This window comes from Ischnura elegans, chromosome 10 (assembly GCF_921293095.1).
Source record: "Ischnura elegans chromosome 10, ioIscEleg1.1, whole genome shotgun sequence".
In the NCBI taxonomy this organism is placed as follows: Eukaryota; Metazoa; Arthropoda; class Insecta; order Odonata; family Coenagrionidae; genus Ischnura; species Ischnura elegans.
Genome location: NC_060255.1, coordinates 33,238,236 through 33,258,290, shown reverse-complemented (window position 1 = coordinate 33,258,290; position 20,055 = coordinate 33,238,236). Strand labels below are relative to the sequence as shown.

Sequence of the window (20,055 nt, the reverse complement as noted above, 5' to 3'; positions counted from 1 at the left end):
ACCCAAGTGCATCCAAAAATCTGATGTTAGAAATTTAAGAGTACCTAAAATTCAGGAAAATGTCCGAATCACTACTGGCAATCCATGACAATAACTGGATTATTTAACAAAATACTGATCTTGTCTCTACGTGAACAGAGGAAAGTCCCAAAAATGCTTTAGGATCAAATGCTATTTCAAGATACTCAAAGAGTTCATCAAGTACACCATGGAGTCAATCCTATTTCTATTGGCATTGAGATTTTTTTATCATAATATATTCATTCTGAGGCAATGGTCTAAATTATATGGGTTAAGTCACATAAAGAGCACAACTTGCATTACAAATTGCAGTTACAAAGCTTAAAATAATAAAAATCCCTCCATCTTGCGAAACCTTATTGCTAACTGATAATGTTTCAAAGGAGATTAAAATACCTAAGCGAGCCACAATAATTAATTTTTCATGGTACACGCAGCACACATATTCACGTGAATTTGAACATGCGAAATTAGATAGTATCCAAGCATAAACAAGTGATTTTTATTGATATTTTAGTGACTCGGCCCGCGAGATGGAAACAGCTTATGACCTCACATTAAAAGATGGTTGGGAGCGTAACATTGAGTCCATCGTAAGAGGTTTAATTTTAGAGGATGAGGAATATGTTTTTGCGCATCATTGCAGCCTCCCAAAATATTCTCGCTTTCACTCTCAAAGGTCCAGGCCGTCAGGGTCAGCAAGGAGGCCCACGATTGATCCGGCCGGAGATTCAGCCCGAGAGAATATTTTTAGTCAATATGTTTGGCAACACACGTGTGGCGAAATCCACCTCATGGTGTTATAGTAAGCTAATCAATAAAAAGGATCTAAATATCTCGCACAGTTTGATCTTTGATGTCTAGTACGGTGAAAAACACAGGGAAATTATGATGATCTCCAGCAAATAAGACCAAGCAGCCTTCATGGGAGAAGAGCAAATGAATGGATCAGTGATTAATTGCAAAAATTATCATCTAATATTTTAAGAATGATCGCAGGCGCTTCCAGCGTATTTTATCGTGTAATTTTTTATCATGGCTGGGTCAAATACTAGCTCCGTGGAAATTCGGATTTTCCACGTTCTGGCCGAGATGGAGAACCTGGTGGAAACCCCGAGTAACCTTCCACAGAGCTAATATTCGACCCAGCCATGATAAAATATTTCATGATAAAATTTTCCAACATAATTAATTAGTAATTAAAAAAAGTAGGATATCTTAGATTGTTTCAGACCTATTAAAGAGGAAATTAGGAAATTACATGTAGCCATCTGATTAGCACTGCCAACACGGCCTTAAAGTATGAGGCTGACGGCGAAAATAATCAACTCTAGGCGATAGATGCATCGCGTGGAATATAAATACCTATTCAACACTTTTTATAATATGCTGAGAGCACGAATTAAATGCCAATTCGGATACCTGAGGCAGAAAAAAAGGGCTACAGCCAAACACCTTGTTAGCAGGGCTACCCAAAAAAGTAATAAAATATATCGATTACGGTAAATAATCACGACAGGATTTTAAAATCATTTAAAAATTAAAAATAAGAATTCTTTTGAAAAAAATACCCATTTAAAAATATACCGTATATTTAATGCAACGACTTATCAATATCCTGATGTCAAATACTTTTGTTCAAATCGGTTAATGCTCTAGCAAGCTAAACTTGGCAATTTTTCTAGAAAAAGAATGAAACCTACTTACTAAGGGAAGGATTAGTCTGCAAATATTTCATCTGATTCACCCTGCCACTAACAGTAAATATTTTGATGGAAAAGAAGGAAAAGATAGAAAATGACTCGTCAGAAAGAAATTCATAGCGTATGGACATTAAACAGTACAGATAAATAAAAGGTATCTTAATGAATACTTGGAAAAACGATCTATGGTTATCTCTATCATCTATCTTAGGTGGCCATTTATGGAGAAACACACCTTAATGGCTGTGGTTATACGAAAGATTTTGATTGCCAGCTTCTTCATTCGATTTTAAACAATTGTAAAATTATGGTATCGGCAGAGATAAGAAATAGGATTCTGACTTTATTTATTACCTACTAATTTTATATTTTATTAACTACATTCTTCTGCTTGGCCGTTTTTATATTATTCCAGTATCGGGAAAAATCAAGGCAAGGGCTGAGTTCACATTTAGCTAAGAAACGGTCTGGCATTTCTTAACTACCTATAATTAGTAAATAAAATTTTTTCAAGCTAATGCATTGCACGAATTAATGAAATGCATTTTGTTTGACCATAAAATTGTTATACTCCAAATTTTAACAATTTATGGATGACTCTTAGCGGATACAAAACAATCGAGATCACAGTAACTGCCTGTTGTTTCCATATGATTTTTATCCCTTTAATTTTATTCGTGGAATTCGTGTCTCTTTTCCTCTTATTTTTTTCTAAGGTTGCGGTGGGCTGATACAATAATTTTCGTTGCTACGGTGAGCTTTTTCTTTTCTTTTGCATAATTTTCCTGTTACTACTCGAACTTATCTTCTCTCAGCACTCAGGCTGGGGAGCATTCACCTACAAAAGGTGTAAAACACCAAAGGACTAAGTCATTGTTATTTTACTTTTACTTTTAAAATTATCTTGATAAGAAGCAAATATAATTTTTTTTTTAAATTCACAGATATAGACATATTTAGTTCCCATTTTATGTCTACTCCTGTCATTTTCATGCTTTTGAATAGGTTCTTTTGCATTACGACAGTGGATGATACAATAATTGGCCCATTCATAACGTAATTTTGGTTCAACATTAGTATTTTTTCTTCCGCATAGTTATGCATTTTTATGTTCGCGTTTCACCTCAGTATTTTCAGTTCTCGGAACTGAGACATCTAATAGACAAATTATTCCCTCACATTTAAATTGAAGAATTAAATTTGATCTACTGCATGGGCGTGAATGGAATTTTATATTTATTATTGCCTAAGCAAAGTAAAAGAAAAACTCGGCTCCTTTTAGATAAGGTCAAACTTTCATATCCACTATACGAGGAACTGTGATGCCATAGACGTGCCAAATATAGCAATTTCTAGAAAAATCTTAAGAAATACGTCTTTTCAAAAATTACCTCCTGAGGCTAAGCATGTATGTGTGTCCAAATTTAAAGAATTTATCCGTAACTGAATAAAAAAAGGGTTTTACTGTGTAAATGAGTTTTTTATGGTTAAATTGTGTTGATCTTCATATATATATGTATACTCTTTCGTTTTGCCATATTGTATTTTGAGTTGATATTTGTGTACTTTACTTTCTTCATGCCAATTACTTGTACATGTAAATATAATTTGAATCACTCAACTTATGTATTTATTATGTACTATAAGAGGAAGACTATTGCAATTCAAATTTAAATAATATTTAATAAAATTATTTTTACTATCATTATTATTATTATCATGCCTGTATCGCCGTATATTTTAAGAGACCCATTTTCCACTACATATGGGGAATGGGTTCTTAATATTATTATTGTTATTACAACCCGGAATTTTGGGTCCCGACTTTAACGTCCCTATAGTGGCATAAACAGTTATCACTTAAGGGCGAGGAAATCATTTCACTCTATAAATGAGTTTTTATGATTGTGAAATTGTGTTGTCCTGCGTAGATTTATACTCTTTTGTCTTGCCATATTGTACTTTGAGTATTTGTGCATTTCAATTTATTTACTTAAGTTATTTGCATATTATACAATATGAATCACTCAAATTATGTAATTTTTTATTGTAATGTTCAATGTCTAATAAAATTAGCATTATTTTTATCACGCCTATACCGCTGTTTCCCACTAAATATGGAGAAGGGGTTCTTATTGTTGTTATTTCTCCTCGTACTTTTGAGTGCCGACTTAAACGTCCCTATAGTGACATGCACAGTTATCACTTAAGGGCGAGGAAAGGCAGACTGTGGGGAGACACACGAGGCCTGCTCGTAAGGATTGCTGGAGTGATAGAGTGAGCGAAGGGGGTCTTCGGTACGGGCCGGGTGTAGGAAAAGGGGGAGAGATCGATAAACCTGGCCACCTGTTCCCTTTTTTATTTTCAGGGGGAGCCGCTTTTGCCGAGCTGCTTCTGACCACTACCGCTTGAGCGCGGGAAACCCCACGCACGCGGGTCCCTCAGATCGTGCTGCCCCTCTTCGGAGGGACCCGCCACCTATTTACGCAACTGGCACTTAGTTTCGGCATTCAACGCAGCGGGGGCACCTTGGCGCCACTGTCCCCACTTGAATTTTACCCGCGAAAAAGTGTGACCTCGGAACGGGGACGTTCAAGTACCTAGGAACTAATATCCCATCGCCCATCCCTCTCAGATAAAATGGCCTTTTTAAATTTTAAAGCAATTGAGTCCACGGCAGAAAACTGTATTGGGAAGGAATTTTATTTCAATTCAAGTACTTTCTGAACACTTGAAAGTGTTTTTGCTACCTAACCAAATAAGATTTCATCAAGGAATTCCTTTTGGAATAGTTTAGCATGGAAAAATGGAGAGAAGCTATCAAATGCTAATGGTTTGAGATTTCAATTTCATGAAATTTTTAAACAACGGTCGACTCTATGAAAAGGAGGAACATAAACACAGCAACGCATGAAAGAAAATCAGATGGTGTAAAATATTTTCTAATCGAGAGTCTATATAAACGTTTTATGAAAGCAAATAAAAAAGAGAGGTATTTAAGGTAGTGTCTAAATTTCACAACGTGATTGGTAACAAAATTCGAGGGAGGTCTGGGAAACTAACAAATTACAGACAATGAATGATACGCGATTAAAAAGATGAAATCGGAGTTGTACAGGTTTTATACGAGGGAAATAAATTGAAATTACCTGGTAAAATTTCGTATCGATTTAAAAAATGTCACTAGAAAGTTTAAAAAAGTTGAAAAAATACAGAGTGAGGCGTGAGTAAAATCAATAATTTTTATCATGGAATTAGAAGAACGTATTTTATGGTTGGATAAATGTTTGCACTGGGTACTGGTGAAACATGCAATATCATTCAAATACAAAGGATGAAGGTTTATACTCGCGATATATAATTCGTGAAAGAAGATTCAGAGAGTGAAAAATAGTGGAAAATTCCAAACAGTTCGGAAACAAATCATAAAAGTACTGGATAAAAGTAGAGAAATAGCATGAACAGAGATATGAAACTTATAAATAACACAACGGTGAGAGTGAGGTGCAAGTATGATGGCAGAAATACTAATGCTGGATGTGTGCATTTACTGAGAAAAATGAGCTTCAAAGTATCTGTCGGAAGTGAAGAAAATAATCAGAAAAATTCATATGGTACAAAAAACAATGTTACTTAACGCTTTACCTTGCATAGTGAAAAGGCATTGCCGGTCGCAAGGTATTTAAAATTTTAAATGGAATAAAGAAATTGGCGAAAAAACATAGTTATTCTGCGAGGAAAAAATAGCTGTAAACCTACTTGATGTACAGTGTGAAAAATTTTACACCTTTCCAGCTTCAAAAATATTTGCAAAAGAATTGAAAAAAAAAATTATTTGTTACATCTTACTCCCCCGTTTATACATTACTTTCAGGCCATATAAGAATTTTTATTGCCATCCCAATTGTGCGAATGCTGCACTTATTTATGTAAAACTTTAATTTCTTATTCAAATTTTTATTATAATCTTATCATGACCAACTTTGTTGTGCTTTACCAAAAAAATATCCAACTCACCCTGTCGTACGAACACCTGGTTGACGTCGAGCAGAATGTCACAGCCCTCCACGATCATGCGCTCAACGGCTAGGTTTTTCCGCAGGTTCTCAGTCTCGCTGACCTGAAGGGAAAATTTGGTGCGGGTTTAGGGGTTTTCAAAGGAATGAGGGCAAGGTAATTAAGGAGTTCGAGAGCGAGAGACACCCCGTTGCGATTTCGTCTCAGTTTCGAGGCAGGATTTTTGGGGAATACGCGAAGAGAATTTGCAGAATCTCACCTCGTTTTTTTTGGTGCTTCATTAGCGAAGATTTATGAACTAATAATTTCTCTCACTCCCTCTCATGACTTAAGTGTATTTGATTTCCCATAGTCTTGTGGGCTTGAAAAATACATAACATTTTCCAAACAAATTAGATCAATGTCTTAAGTCCGCGTAGAAAATACATTTTTTTGTTTGTAATGAGGCACGATGTGGAGGAAGTTCTTGATATAAGTCAAATGAGACATTACAATATTTACACTGAATGTTATTTCAACACGATGAATTTCATTTGCTAAAATTAACAAGTCTTGATAATAACGAAACGCGTCGAGCTAAAATAAAATCCAATGGAAATATTGCCATGTCTCATTTAACAGATATAACTTTTGACAATTATTAAAAAACATTGAATTTGAACTGCTAAAACATTCTGTAGGAATTTATAGTTAATACTATTAATTTTGGTAATAAATTTGCGCATGATAAGTTGAAAAGTGTGGAGAAAATACAAAGGTGTTTGGCAATTTGATAACAGCAAAGACTACCTGGAGTAATAACATGGAAAATCTCGAATATCATTCTATTGTATGCACTATGCTTACGATGAATGCTGGGAATATTACATAAAGAAAGAAAACGGATCGAAAATGAAGTACTAATTTCATAAGTGAAGTGGGACCTGCGCGAAATTATGAATTAGATGGAAAGAAAACATGCGTCACCTAAAGTATGATTGGCTAATCAAAGTGTTGAGAAAGTTGTGTCATTTACAATTAATGGACGAAACGGAAATGCAAGCAAATTTTAGACTGCTTGTGGGACGATGAATTTTTTAAAGCCCACAAAATTATGAGAAAAAATCTATTACTTATGATATACTTGAAGACATTATCCTTATCAACAATTGTAAATAATAATATTTCACACAAGATCTTCTTTGAATTAATATGTATGAAAATATGCCATTCCAATTCAATGTGATAGATATTGAATTCATAGACGTAAATATATACTTAATTGGGAAAGAAAGTCATTTTTTCCATGTAATAAAAGTTCAGCGGTTAAGGTTTGAGAACCTGGAGACTTTTAACTGATTTCATTCCACCAGTGGGCAATTAATTTTTCCGCTGAAGAAGCTTAGCAGCAAAATCTCAATTCCTTATTAATTTAGCCATATATTAGAAATAATGAGATAAAAATAATTTAAATAGCAAAATAACCTCAGATTGTTGAACATGATTACAACTTATCACCGAAAATAAATACTTGGAAGTAAAAAGTGCGGAAAAATTAGTAACACATCTTAAGGTGCAAAGCAATTAGCGGAGTATGAAATCGACTGGAAAAGAAGAATCAAAGCAGAAACAAACCCTTAGGAAATTTCAAATAATATTTTTAGGCAGTTTAAAACTGAAGGAGTTTTAAAATTGGACATCTGTTTGTTAAAAAATACATGAAATCGAGGACAATATGTCTTAATTTAAATGCTTAAAGTAATTACGTGTCCACAATAGTAACTCATCTCTATAAATCATTAAAGCTTCAGATTATAATCCTGAGATTTGGTAAAAATGACCTATCATGTTGAACAGTGATTCATTATTTTATCCACTGGGATTTTGAATTCAATTTTCTAGTCTATCTTTCGTAGAATAAAAAGAAAAATATTAATCTAAGATAGAACACAAGTCACGATAACTAGCTAAATAAAACAATGTATTTCAAGCAAAAATACCCTAATCTCGCAATTACGATGGGAATATTAGCTGGAAACTACGGCCCTAACCTGAAAATCTGATTACAAATAACCATAGCAAAGTCGAAAATTTTTACATTGTGCATTTAACACTTTCTTCAGTATTTTTTTATCAAAAGATCCTGATAATGCAACGCGGATTTTGATAACTTCCGCAGCAAAATACTTCCATATTTCTAGATTGCGGTAAAGCGTTCTATGAATGTATAATGTAGAATTCCTAGCAAGAAATTGTATTTCTCCCAATATTAACCTGAATTGAAACGATAAGAAAGTCATGAAAACTTCAACTGTAATATTTCTCGTAAAATAGGAAGTTCGATTCTGCAGAAAAATCAGTAATATTTAGCGGCATAGCCGACTGATCTTATTAAAATGAACCGGGGCATACAATATATTCGACGTTTTGTTATCCTATCGTTGAACTTTTTCCAGAATCGCGAAAGTGCATTTTAATTAGATTGAGCACATATAGGAGATGGAATGCTGGCTCAATCCAATCTATTCATGGGTTTTAAAAATGACTTCCTTTTCCAGGACCAAATATGTTCTCAACACGTAACAATGTACTTGAATTGCTGGAGTGGCATTTGTTCTCATCGAGTCAAAACAGTAATTAAAACCAAATCACATTTCTATTTTGAGAAAGGACTTTTGAGGCAGTAAAATAATGCTCTGCCTTTTTAAAATCTCATACTTCTAACCTGTCTTTTTTGTATAGTTATTAGAACACCAACCGTGTGATACCAGCCTAAAAATAGAGGGTATAGGTCTGTTGGAAATGAACGAGATCTCTTGATTCTACACTACAGTTCATGGATCATTAAGATGGCAAGGAGAGAATAGACTAATGGTACTAAAGAGGGAGGATAAGGCATTTAGGTGTGCCTACGGTTGAGATGTCCGCTAGAGGATAGGTTAGAGCAGGCTAATCTAGGGTAAAGTAAACAAAATTGCTGATTAGAGAGAGCAAAAAGTTAGCGGGATTAAAAAAAACTTCATGCGGTGCTCAAACGAACAGGTACGAGAATAATTATTTTTCGCCAATATATTTATGGAAAGATATTGCTTACATTACTTCCTTTTACATAAAACAGGAAGCATTTGAGTCATAAAATTCAATTGATTCATTGGAAAAAATAGAATTTGACAGCGTGAAAAACAGTAAATTTTCATAGATTCACATGCAATTTCAATAAGTTTATTTATGCATAAATGCATTGAATATTGATATGAGTAAGAAGGAAAAATGGATGTAGAAAGTCATTTGCAATTCAACAATTTCGATGTTAAGTTGAAGATTATTATTAAAATTATATTTAAAAAATAGAAAGATTTACAACAATCGATAGTGATATGGCTTGTTTTCGCACCATATATTTCTATTTTGCCACTTGGTATTATTGCTTTACATGTTTTTACACTACTACCTCAGGGCATAGAGCATTCTGTTGCGAAACGGAAACATTTTTCAATTCAGTCGTGCCAATTCTTCCGTCTCGTCATAGAAGACAAGCCGAACTCACATTCCCTTAAACGATCACAAATCCCCCTAAAATGCATCATTTTGAGCTATTTCACTGAAAAACATGACGTATTGCAGAATGCCTTTCGCGGAGTTTCACCCATTCGGGCAACTGCTAGTTGAGAGAGCGCTGGAAGTAGCAAGCATCATGAGTTTATTGCTAGAAGAGATTTTTCTCCACCTCCCGTTCCTAACCTACAACGACTACGTCGGCTCTGAAGCCATTAGAATATGTTTTTCTTCCTACTGGGAACCTATAAAATATTTTGCACTTAAGTGGCTTCTCAAAACGGATTTACTACTTGAATTAACTTCGATTCATACATTTTTTTTGATTACTGCTGCAAGGAAAAACGAATCTCCTTTAAAACTAAAAATCAAACTTTGTATAACATGAAACGTATTTATACCGAAGGAGAATGTATCTATTTTTCGGCTCACTCCAATTGCCTAATGCTAAAATTCGGCTAATCTGCATTACGACGTTCGAACGCAGCAATAAAGTGAACGAAACCATGAAAAGGAAGGAATAACATTTGTCTAAGTGAAAAAAATGAATGTTAAGTGCTGTGAAAATAATCTCTTCGAAAGGTAGAAGGCAGAGCTTGATTGAAAATAAATGCCTTGAAACTGACAAAGAAGATTTTCAATTCTATTCTGCACTCTAAAAGATGAATCCTTAAACTAAAAATGAAAATATCTTATTTATGCGAATATAAATTGAGAAAAACCTTATATTTATAACTTCTTATCAAAGTTTTCACCCTTTTCAGTGATTGTTTTATCGCATGCTTGGGAACACGTACATCTTTAAAAATAATACGGCATTAGATTCAAAAATGTAGAAAGATAAGGAAAAATTATTTTTGCTCAAATTTTAATCTTTATCTTATGAGAATTTAAATGTAATGATGATTAAGTATGAGTTCTCAGTTTAAATTATTTCTTCCGAAAATCTCAAAACAGAATATTGCGACCACAGGTTTCGAAATGCGAACCATTCGTTTGAATTAGAACGTATGAAAAATACTGGATACTTCGGAAAAACATTTAACCAAGAATTTACGATATAGGATACTTTGCCTTGATTCAAACGCGGCATTTCCAATGCCATGAGCTCAGCGTAAAGGATTTTAAAAATAATATAGAATTTTCCTGGGCTATTTTCGCTCACAAAAATACAACTACATCACATTCCCTAAACTAACAATTTGTACCACGTAGTATCAAGCAAAAATGTTAGAAAAGGCATTGGTTTTCAGTTCAAAATGTGGCATTAAAAATAAACTTCATTTTGAGAGAAAGTTAGCAATATATCGAGTGCTCTTCCACATTCACTAAACATGTAATTGATTTCACTTACGTCACTATTGATAATTATCTCCGGGCATATATCATGAAAGTTTCATATCTCTTTCTAAGAAAAGAATAGGTGCAACTATATATTGATAGTTTAACGACTGTTTTACAAGTTATATACCGACTGTGAATTCCTAATTCTGCTTATCTAGCGTTCCTTTAAGCGGATGTTCTAATTAAATCACAATTACAGTTGATTTGTATACATTTCAGATCATATGAACACTTCATCATTAATATACGCTTATTCCTATTCTAGCAAGAAATTAAAAAGCAGAAAAAAGCCATGGGGCTATCTAAAATTATAAGTTTCACTTTATAAGAATACTTCAACGACATTATAATTAAGCCCAGAATCAATTTCTTTACACACGAAGAAACTTGAAACCGTTCTTATTTTTTTTTTGGGAAATCCGAATTGTGTGAACGCAAAACAAAGATCATCCAATGAAATTCGATATTTTACACTTTGAAGATGATTACGTCAAAAAACTACTGGGCAGTTTATTTTATCGCTCTAAATGTAAGATGGAACCTTTAAAATGGTATGCCTCCTATTATCAATGATAAGCGCTTTCAGCTTCACAAGGCTACGGGGTAATATTATGAAGATATTTCCGAAAAAGCCAATTTTTGCCTATACTATCTAATTATCAGTCGTTCAAGGTTGATTTTTTTTGGGTAAAAAGCTGCCTTTACGAGGACGCTATTTACATATCCACGAGTAATTCTGACTACGTTGAGAGTTACGAAAACTCAGTCTAAGCCCACTTATTTATCTGAGGTTTTACAAGTTTTAGGAAAAATAAATTTCATGAAATACAATGCAACTGGTCAGTAATTAACTGGCCAGTAATTTTGCACGGCTAATTACTTACGTATATGAATCAGCGACAAAATCGCCCCCCCCCTCTTTCTTTCTCCTTGAACACCACATTGTAACATCCGTAGGAAACACATTAACGTTTGAAAGTGACACATCTTTCTTGAGTTTATTCCACTGAAAACGGCATCCATCCCACAACTACAAACACATTTTTCGCATCAATTTATCGAACAATCTTTTATCAGATTTTCAAGCAAAACATTGATGAAGATACGAACTAGCAAAGCAAGACTACTGCAGGACAATAAACAGTAACCGAAAAGATATTTTAAGGTTTGAGTGTGAAAAAAATTCGGCGCAATGATTTTATTTACTTTTGCGTCTTACTAGTCGGGGAGGAAATCTAAATTCTATGGATGAATGCTGTTGCGCAAAACCAATATACGAACTCAGTATAAAATCATTATCACCAGCTAGTGCTAACAGGGTTCAAACTGATTTTACTCAATAAAAATTGGTTGCTACTTCATTGAATCGAATCATTTAAATATCGGATTAGTTGGGACAAGCAATCACTAATTTCACGTTTTTTTCTCGCAAGAATAAAAGACGAAAAAATATCGAAAAGCAATCCTGCTCTTATATTCTAAGATAGTAGCTCACGCTTAAAGTTTCCGCTTAAGACACCACTAAAAACCCGATAGGTGCAGCTAAAATCACATTAAAGGAGGAGCGAAGTTACAATAACATTAAAATAGCGCATGTAGTGGCATTGTGCGCAAACACCTAAAATTGAAGGTAACTATGAAAAAAAAAACCACGACGCATACTTGCAAAATGGTTTCTATGACGATTATAATGTATTTGCATGATGCAAACCACACATTGCCATTGAAACTTTTTAAATTAGCAACAATAAGTGAGAAAAACGATTTCTATTCACAAAGCGGGAGCTCATGAGGAATTTGTCTCTCATTGGGCCCAAAAAAATAATACAGTTTTCAAGTTTTTTCTGTAAATAGTTTAAGTAAAATTGAATCGCGAGCAACGGGTAATTTATCAATGAAAACATAGTAAAATTCACAAGTGTGTGTTTTGAATTGAGCCAGTTCCTTCACTTGGCGAAGTCATTATGACCAAACGACACTAATGGGTCGAATTCGAGGTTATTTACGCGACATTTTTCAACTTCTCACATTGATGCCAACTCGCTTACGGCTAACCAGCCATTTTGTAACCTAAATCCAATCCTCCCTTCCCTTGGCCGTTTACAATCGGTAAAATGAAAAATAAAATGAAGTTTAAAATCCCTGGTCGATTTAAAAGTCACTTACGAGAATTTTGAAAACTTTTCCATTTCAATACGGATTCACACGCACCAACCACTCATTTAGTTAATTATTGCTCTTCGAATTCGCTTCAGGGCCCTTTCCATAAGCTAAATTCGATGCAAATAACAAATAATTAGACCAGGCATTTTCGATGGACGAGACTAAGAAATGATTAAGACCCAGCGATGATTCCGGCACAAATTAAACATTATTTACATTTATTAAGTTTTTACAACGTTTCCATTTCAATGAGAACTTGCACGCCGCTAACCATCCAAACTATAGCCTAATTCTCCTACTCATCGCCAGTGGGCCTTTCCGGTATTTTAAATTTCAAACAAAGAGATTTTAATGATTCCTGGGCGTTAACTCTAGTTTTTATTAGCATACACTAAAATGGGAAGAAATTAATGGCTCTCGCAATGATTATTCTTATGGCTATCCAATGTTAGATGTCGCTAATCCTAAGAATAAGCCTGAATGAACGCCCTTGGGTTTGAATCCGTTCCATCACAAGTCTATGCGATACGGTTGCCCGTGTGGTTGCATTTTTCGAACTACGCCCTCATTTAGCACACGCTGCACCAATATATCTTATGTTCGATAAGATATTTCAGGCTTTGCGCATAAACCAGCTATTTTTAACCCCACTGAATTGTTGAGGCCTTAATCTTGCAGAATTCCGTTTTAAGTTTGGAAAAATAACAAGCTTTGCTTTCTATGACTTGACCTTTAATCATCGACTAGTTTCGATACACTGTATCATTTTCAATCCTAGTGGTACAAAAACACAACGGAACCTGGTTGTATACCAATATTCATTCACACCCGACCTGGTATATAACCAAGTACCAATGCGATTTGTACCACTAGTCTTGAAAATGATACAGTGTATCGAAACTAGTCGACGATTAAAGGTTAAGTCGTAGAAAGCACAGTTTGTTACTATTCCTAACTTATTTCTGTTTTGAATGTATAACTCAAACTTCTTTCCCTCAGAATTTTTATTAAATCACGACTATGGTTTCGACGGTAAACGTCATCTTCCGGTGAGGAATACATTGGTGCACAGGGGCGGATCAGGATTTTTTTCTGGGGCAGGGGGGCACACAGGCCTGACAGGTCTTCTCATATTTGAAATCAATCTCACAAAATACAATTACTTTAGAAAATATTATCTTTGTTTTGATATGAAAGTTATTCATATTAAATTAAATGATTGAGGATTCATAAAACAAAACATGTCATGATAACCGTATTAAAAATTTTGTCTATTATTTAAGCGTCTGGGGTGGGGGGCACGTGCCCCCGTGCTCCCCCCCTAAACACGCCTATGTTGGTGCACCATCTTAAATAATAGAGGGGTGACATCTGAGATAGACATAAAAACTACAGGGAGTGGGGGTGTAAGAGCCTAGGAATACTTCCCTACCCCTCACCTTTTCGATATAACCGTGCGGCGTACATAAAATCCGGCCCCTAGTCGTGTTAAAATTTATCTTCGTCCAATATTCAAAACGTTCAGCAAATACAGCAAAATATCGCTGCAAACCACAAGCTCTATTTCTAACCCATTTCGATATAATCCAGCGGCGTTATAATGACGAAGATGGGACAGAATCCAGCCCCTAATTCGCATCAAAAGTTATCTTTGTCAAATGTTACAACGTATCCTTTCCAATACCAACGCGCACGCCGGTGGCCACCATTATGTCACGAACTAATTTACTCCTCCTCCTCTCCCCGGGGCCTGGCCTCTTTCCCATCCCCTCCGAAGGCCTCTTCGGGCCCCTCTTCCTCCTCCTGCCCCCCAGACGCGACGGCCTTCCCCTCTCCACTGCCCCCCGAACAACTACCGCGTCCCGTCTCGATCCTGGGCAGGGATATCCTAAGGGGTCTGAGGGCGCCCCCTAGGCGGCTACCCCATTTACAACTGCCGGAGAGCGAGGGTCTCTTATCGGAGGCGTCGGTGGCGGCGGCGGCCTCTTCCTCCTCCTCCTCCACCACGTCCGCCTCCTCGTCCAACTCCCAGGGGCGGCAGCGGCGGCCGAGCCTCCGGCACAGCCGTCGTCGCCGCTTCTGACGCTCCGACTTCCCGCCCGCCCGCGAAGGCGGACCGCTCACCTCATCGTGCATCTGCCGAGAGAGGTCCTCGAGCTGCTGACGCGCGTTCTCCAGCGACTTCCTCTCCACGTGGTCGTGCGGCGTGTGTGCCAGGAGCTCGTGCAGCGTGATGATGTAGCGCGGGACCTGGAGGGCCGCCATGTCACGGAAGGGAAAAGAAAAGGGAAGGGGAATTAGCAATGCAATTCAGTCACAATCGAAATGACAAGTAATTGGACACATTTGGTGGATGGAAGAGAAATAGAAGCCGTCACGCAAAATTATACACTTAATTCTCTTCAGGGCCATAATTGTAATAATATTAAATGCTTTTTACTACTCTAGTAGTGCCACTCCTTTGGAGCAAAAAATAAGCACAATAATATTTTAGTAACACGAATAAAAGGATAAATACAATCAATAACACTATCGTTAGAATCAAGATGTCATATATCTCATAAAATGCATACAAACACAAGAAATAGAAAAAGTAAGCACAAGAGTTCGTGATGATTGACTTCAATGCAGGCATAAACAAATGAGTTGGTTCATGCGAGCAGAAGCAAAAATCTGAACACCAACGGAAGAAATTTGTCGTGAAAAAAAGCAAAGGAATCGATCGGAATCTCAACCCGGATCTTTTGATACGCGGTCAGGCACAAACTTACACCACCAAGCCATCATTGCCCGCAGCAAGTTTCCAAGTGATTTCATTCGAGGAAGGTTGTGCTTCCGTCAGTCCACATGGCGGCTCTGGAAACATTTTAGTGCTTTCTGAGCCGCTGTCAGTATAATAAACACAATTTCGTCACGAAGGCTCGATAGATATTTTCAAAGAAATGTATGAAGAGGTGACTTCCTGCGCAATCAAGCACACGGGTGCAACGATTTGCATGAAGGAATACGAAAAGGAGAAATTAGCAGCGAAAAATCACTTGAACTGTTCAGGATTCGAATCAGTCAAGCGATTTTTTCACAGTTGATTCCTCCCTTGGGTGTTATAATAGAATGCCTCAATTCGTGGCTTGGCGTATGCAGACACATGGGGGCCTTTAAGAATACAAACAGAACTTTGTTAGAGGCGGAGCAATAGTATTCTTGCAGTGTTCTGCAAATGAGATCGGAGGATGTAAAAATCGAAATCAGTGAGAAAAATCACATTATACGACTGAACAGAATTAATTTTTTCAAACATTCTTTAAATAATTAAATATACTTATCAAGGCTACAAATTGACATATTTATTTTGATTTTTATTAAAGAAGAAGGGCGCATTGCCAGAGCAATTTTTTTCCGAATCATTTTTACTGTAATTTTGGCTTGGCTACAAATTAACATAAGTAATAATTGTTAGTGATACACGCGGAAGAACTCACAAAAAGCTATGCGAAAGCCTCAACAAGCTACTTTAGGGGAAAGTCAAACCACTAAGATCTAAGAAGATTAGAGCGTAGGTTTATATGTAATACAGCTGTATCTGGTGCCGTGTAAGTCCTAGCAAATTTCATTAGAGTACCACTGCCGTCTAAAACAGTTACTACTACTGTAAACCAAGAGATGCCTTGTTAAAAAGGCAAAAAGAATAAACTTAGGCAAAATAATAAGAAAAAAGAACATTGAATGACATGCAATTCCACAAGTGTGCAAGAAGAATTACACACGTTGAAATCGCGCGGAAATTAATTTTTAATATGTACCGAGAAGAAGAGAGGTGAGAGGCTAAAAAGGAAATATGGACACAATATCCAACGTCTGGTTGAGAAGTTTCAAGCATCCATTTCGCATTGCATTGTAAACTGATAGGTGGATAAAAAGGCGATATATTATTTTTTTGTAAGCAAAATATTTTAGCTGGTACTACATAATCGCACAAATATTCTATTACTTCCGATTCTAGGAGAGTAAGGATATTAGGTAAAAATAAGACTGCTTTGAGAACTCATTTCAAAAACCACCGCGGTAAAAAATTTTCCAGTACGAGTTAGAGCAGCAAGGAGGCATAGTTAAATGTTTACATTCGCATAACAAATAAATATGTACCTAAATTAAAATTTTAAGCACCGAAAAAGTATTTTTGTGCTGTTCAGAAAGACGTATCCAAGCCTTATTTTTGAACTCCAGCTCTATCAACAGGTAAGTGTCCTCATTCCGGGTCAAGTGAACAGCAAGAGAAGATCCATTTTTTGAAAAGTCCTTTGACCTAACGATCTAGGTAATCTGATAATCAACTTCATATAACCGTGAGAATTTTTTGGAACAGGTAAACAGCTCTTATAAGGAATTATAATGCGAAAATGATGTGTAAGGATAACAGCTTGTACAACTGTTTTCCGGAAAAAAATGATTGAAAAAGCTACAGATGTTATCACGAAGTGATATTTTATCTCTTTTGGTGTCTATACTTAATGTCTTGATGTCTAGGCCTTGAATAATTCTAAATACCAACTTTTGACAACGTTTTGGTATATTTATACACCTTTATCAATGCTATCAATGAATATGAGTACATATTTATGCCAACTTTCTAGTCTCTTGTTTATTTTTTTATTTTATCATCGAAAAAAAACATTTCTATAACCTTAAATGCCATATAAGCATACAAATTAAGTACTAATATATATTCCAAGCCCTGATGAAGATGCATAAAAAACCCGAAAAGTTGGCAAAAATTTGATTTTAAAATTATTCACGACCAATCCTCCAAGACAATGAATCAACGATGTATTCTCATGAATAACGTAAATATGAATTCCTTTCACATTGGCCTCATTCTAGGTTTCCCAGCATAGTGTCATTATGTGAAAGTAAATTTCGCCGAGAAATAGCAAGTCATAAGGTTTTTTTTAGGAATTCAGCCAGGATTCATCGCACTAGTGACGAATGATTCAACCAATTAAACCAGCTTGGCGCCATCACACGCCCTAGATCATTATGAACTTAAGCGAGAATCTCCATTAAAGGAACTCGCCAGCTGCCGCTTTTAATTTCTCAGTATCCCCGCACCCATAAAATTACTTGGAAAATGAGTCGGATAAATTAATTAAGACTCACGTGAAAGTTTTGGGATATGATATAACCACTCGGGAGGAAAAATAATATCCTCTTGCCAAAGCTGCTGATAAGTGAAACTAAGTGACGCATCAAATCCTATGAGATTTCAGCTGATCCTCAATTAAACCTTAATATTTTACATGATGCGGAAAAAAGGACTAAGTTGACTTGGAAAATTTTGAAATAAATTATTCAACCGCCTGTGCCAAAAGTCCATTCTCTTTCCTCCTCCTAAACGGTTTTGTAACGCTGATCTTGCTTCCTCTCAGAAAAATTTGAATGCACCTTATTTCTAACCTCCTATCATACCTAAGTCCCAAAATCTACTCTTTAGCAGGCAATAGATGAAAAATTGTCGAATTTCAGGTTTATTATCATCCTGAAACTGCTAATAAATAGATCAAAACAATTGAGGAAAATGAGCCACGAGGAAAAATATAAAAATTTAATTTCTATCCTTCTATCCAATGCCTCTAGTTAGAAAAAAATAATAAAGAATTTTTCGGTTTGGTCATTCTGGAGCTGTATAGAACAACACGGAGTTTCAGCGGTGGAAAGAATAATTTTAAACGGAGGGAAGGAAAAAAACTAAATCCGTAACTGAGAAGACATGATTGAAATTCATATAAGATATGAAGTGGTACTACTTTGCACTTTTCAACGTAAAAACTTTATTTCACCTGAGTCAACATGTTTCACTGCACTACAACATTATCAAGACTGACAAAAAAGGTAAACATACCAGAATATAGTTTAGGTACTTCGTATTTTATATTTTTGTCTTTACATAATTTATGATTTTATGTTACCACCCGACTTAATGGCCGACCTGTAACAATTTTGCTGTAATAAAAAATAGTCTCCTACAAATTTTCAAACTCACATTAAAAATGAGAAGGTTGGGGTGGAAGGAGACATTATCCTATTAGTTGGTTTTTAAGGGTGGGAAAGAGAATTGACTGTAAGAGAGTGGGGAGAGTTGGGAATTTTGCTCTGACCACACCTCAGACCAACGGTCAGTTGAAAATTCCCAACCCTCCACACACTCTTACCGTCAACCTTATCATTTTTTCGTGAACGTTAAAATTTTGTTTAGGAGAAAGTATCTGCTTCTTTCATTCAAATTATGAAATTCAGATGATAAAAAAATGTGAAAAGTATCAGCAGGTTTTGAAACATCATTTGGAAAATGATAACAGCTTTTTCAATTATGCAATCAGTCTTCGAGCTATTGAGAAGCACAAATCTTATACGAACAAAATTTGTGGAGTTGTTTTTCTGGTCTAAGAAGAGGGTTTCTCATACTATCCAGAAATTCATTAACTAAAATTTTATTTTATTTAAGATAAAAATATGGTAGAGTACTAAGATGAGCGAGAGAAAAATGAAATCACGATACAGTTTAGTTTCTTGAAAGTATATTCAAAGAAATTAATAAAATTGTGGTGAATTTATTCATAATAGAAATATTATTCCCTTCATTTAAACTGCCTTTAAATGCGTAACAAATGACACGATAATTTCTAGCGGAAATAATGGCTAATAGTATTTTTTGGGGGAGAAAAAATGAATGAGAAAAATAATTTAAAGTAATGATCGAGATGCAGGCGCCAGAGGAACGAGAAAAAAAATTCAGCTGAGTGTTGCTGGGATAACAGGAAAAATTAGAAACTAGTGATCTGAAGAATATATATCGAGAGCAGAGCTAATGCCCGTACCAATTATAAGAATCACAATATATAAACTGGAAGGGTGCAGGAGAACTTCGATTAGAAAGTTTGGCTTCCATTTTTGTCATTTTGACAGAATAAATACAATTTTAGGAACACCGATTTGAGAGACAATCGACGCAATTAATGTAAAAAATTAGGAAAATACACAATTAATATTCGGCTAGGGAAAAATAATGTGATCTTTGTTTACCACACCGGCAAACTGCCACTTACTCAAAATACGATATGGCTTACATTGCGGTAACAATCCATAAAAATTACATGCTTTATAATATTTATGGAAGGTTATTTTTTTTCTTCCCGCATTGATTGTAAAAGCCTTTATCCACTCAATTTTGCACCAACTAATGGTTCAAAATTACTAGGAATGAAAACAATAAACTGAC

The 20,055-nt window shown here is 35.5% G+C and overlaps 1 protein-coding gene across 4 annotated transcripts in view; it reads right to left on the bottom strand.

Annotated features, from left to right (window-relative positions):
- Positions 1-20,055, bottom strand: part of LOC124166353 (ras-specific guanine nucleotide-releasing factor 2-like) — a 590,936-nt gene that overhangs the window by 51,634 nt on the left and 519,247 nt on the right. For all 4 annotated transcript variants that reach the window (XM_046543819.1, XM_046543821.1, XM_046543822.1 and 1 more), the window contains exons 8-9: positions 14,907-15,032; positions 5,742-5,844 (exon numbers count right to left, since the gene is read on the bottom strand). In XM_046543819.1, coding sequence (XP_046399775.1) covers positions 5,742-5,844; positions 14,907-15,032 — 229 coding nt within the window. The remainder of the gene's footprint in view (positions 1-5,741; positions 5,845-14,906; positions 15,033-20,055) is intronic.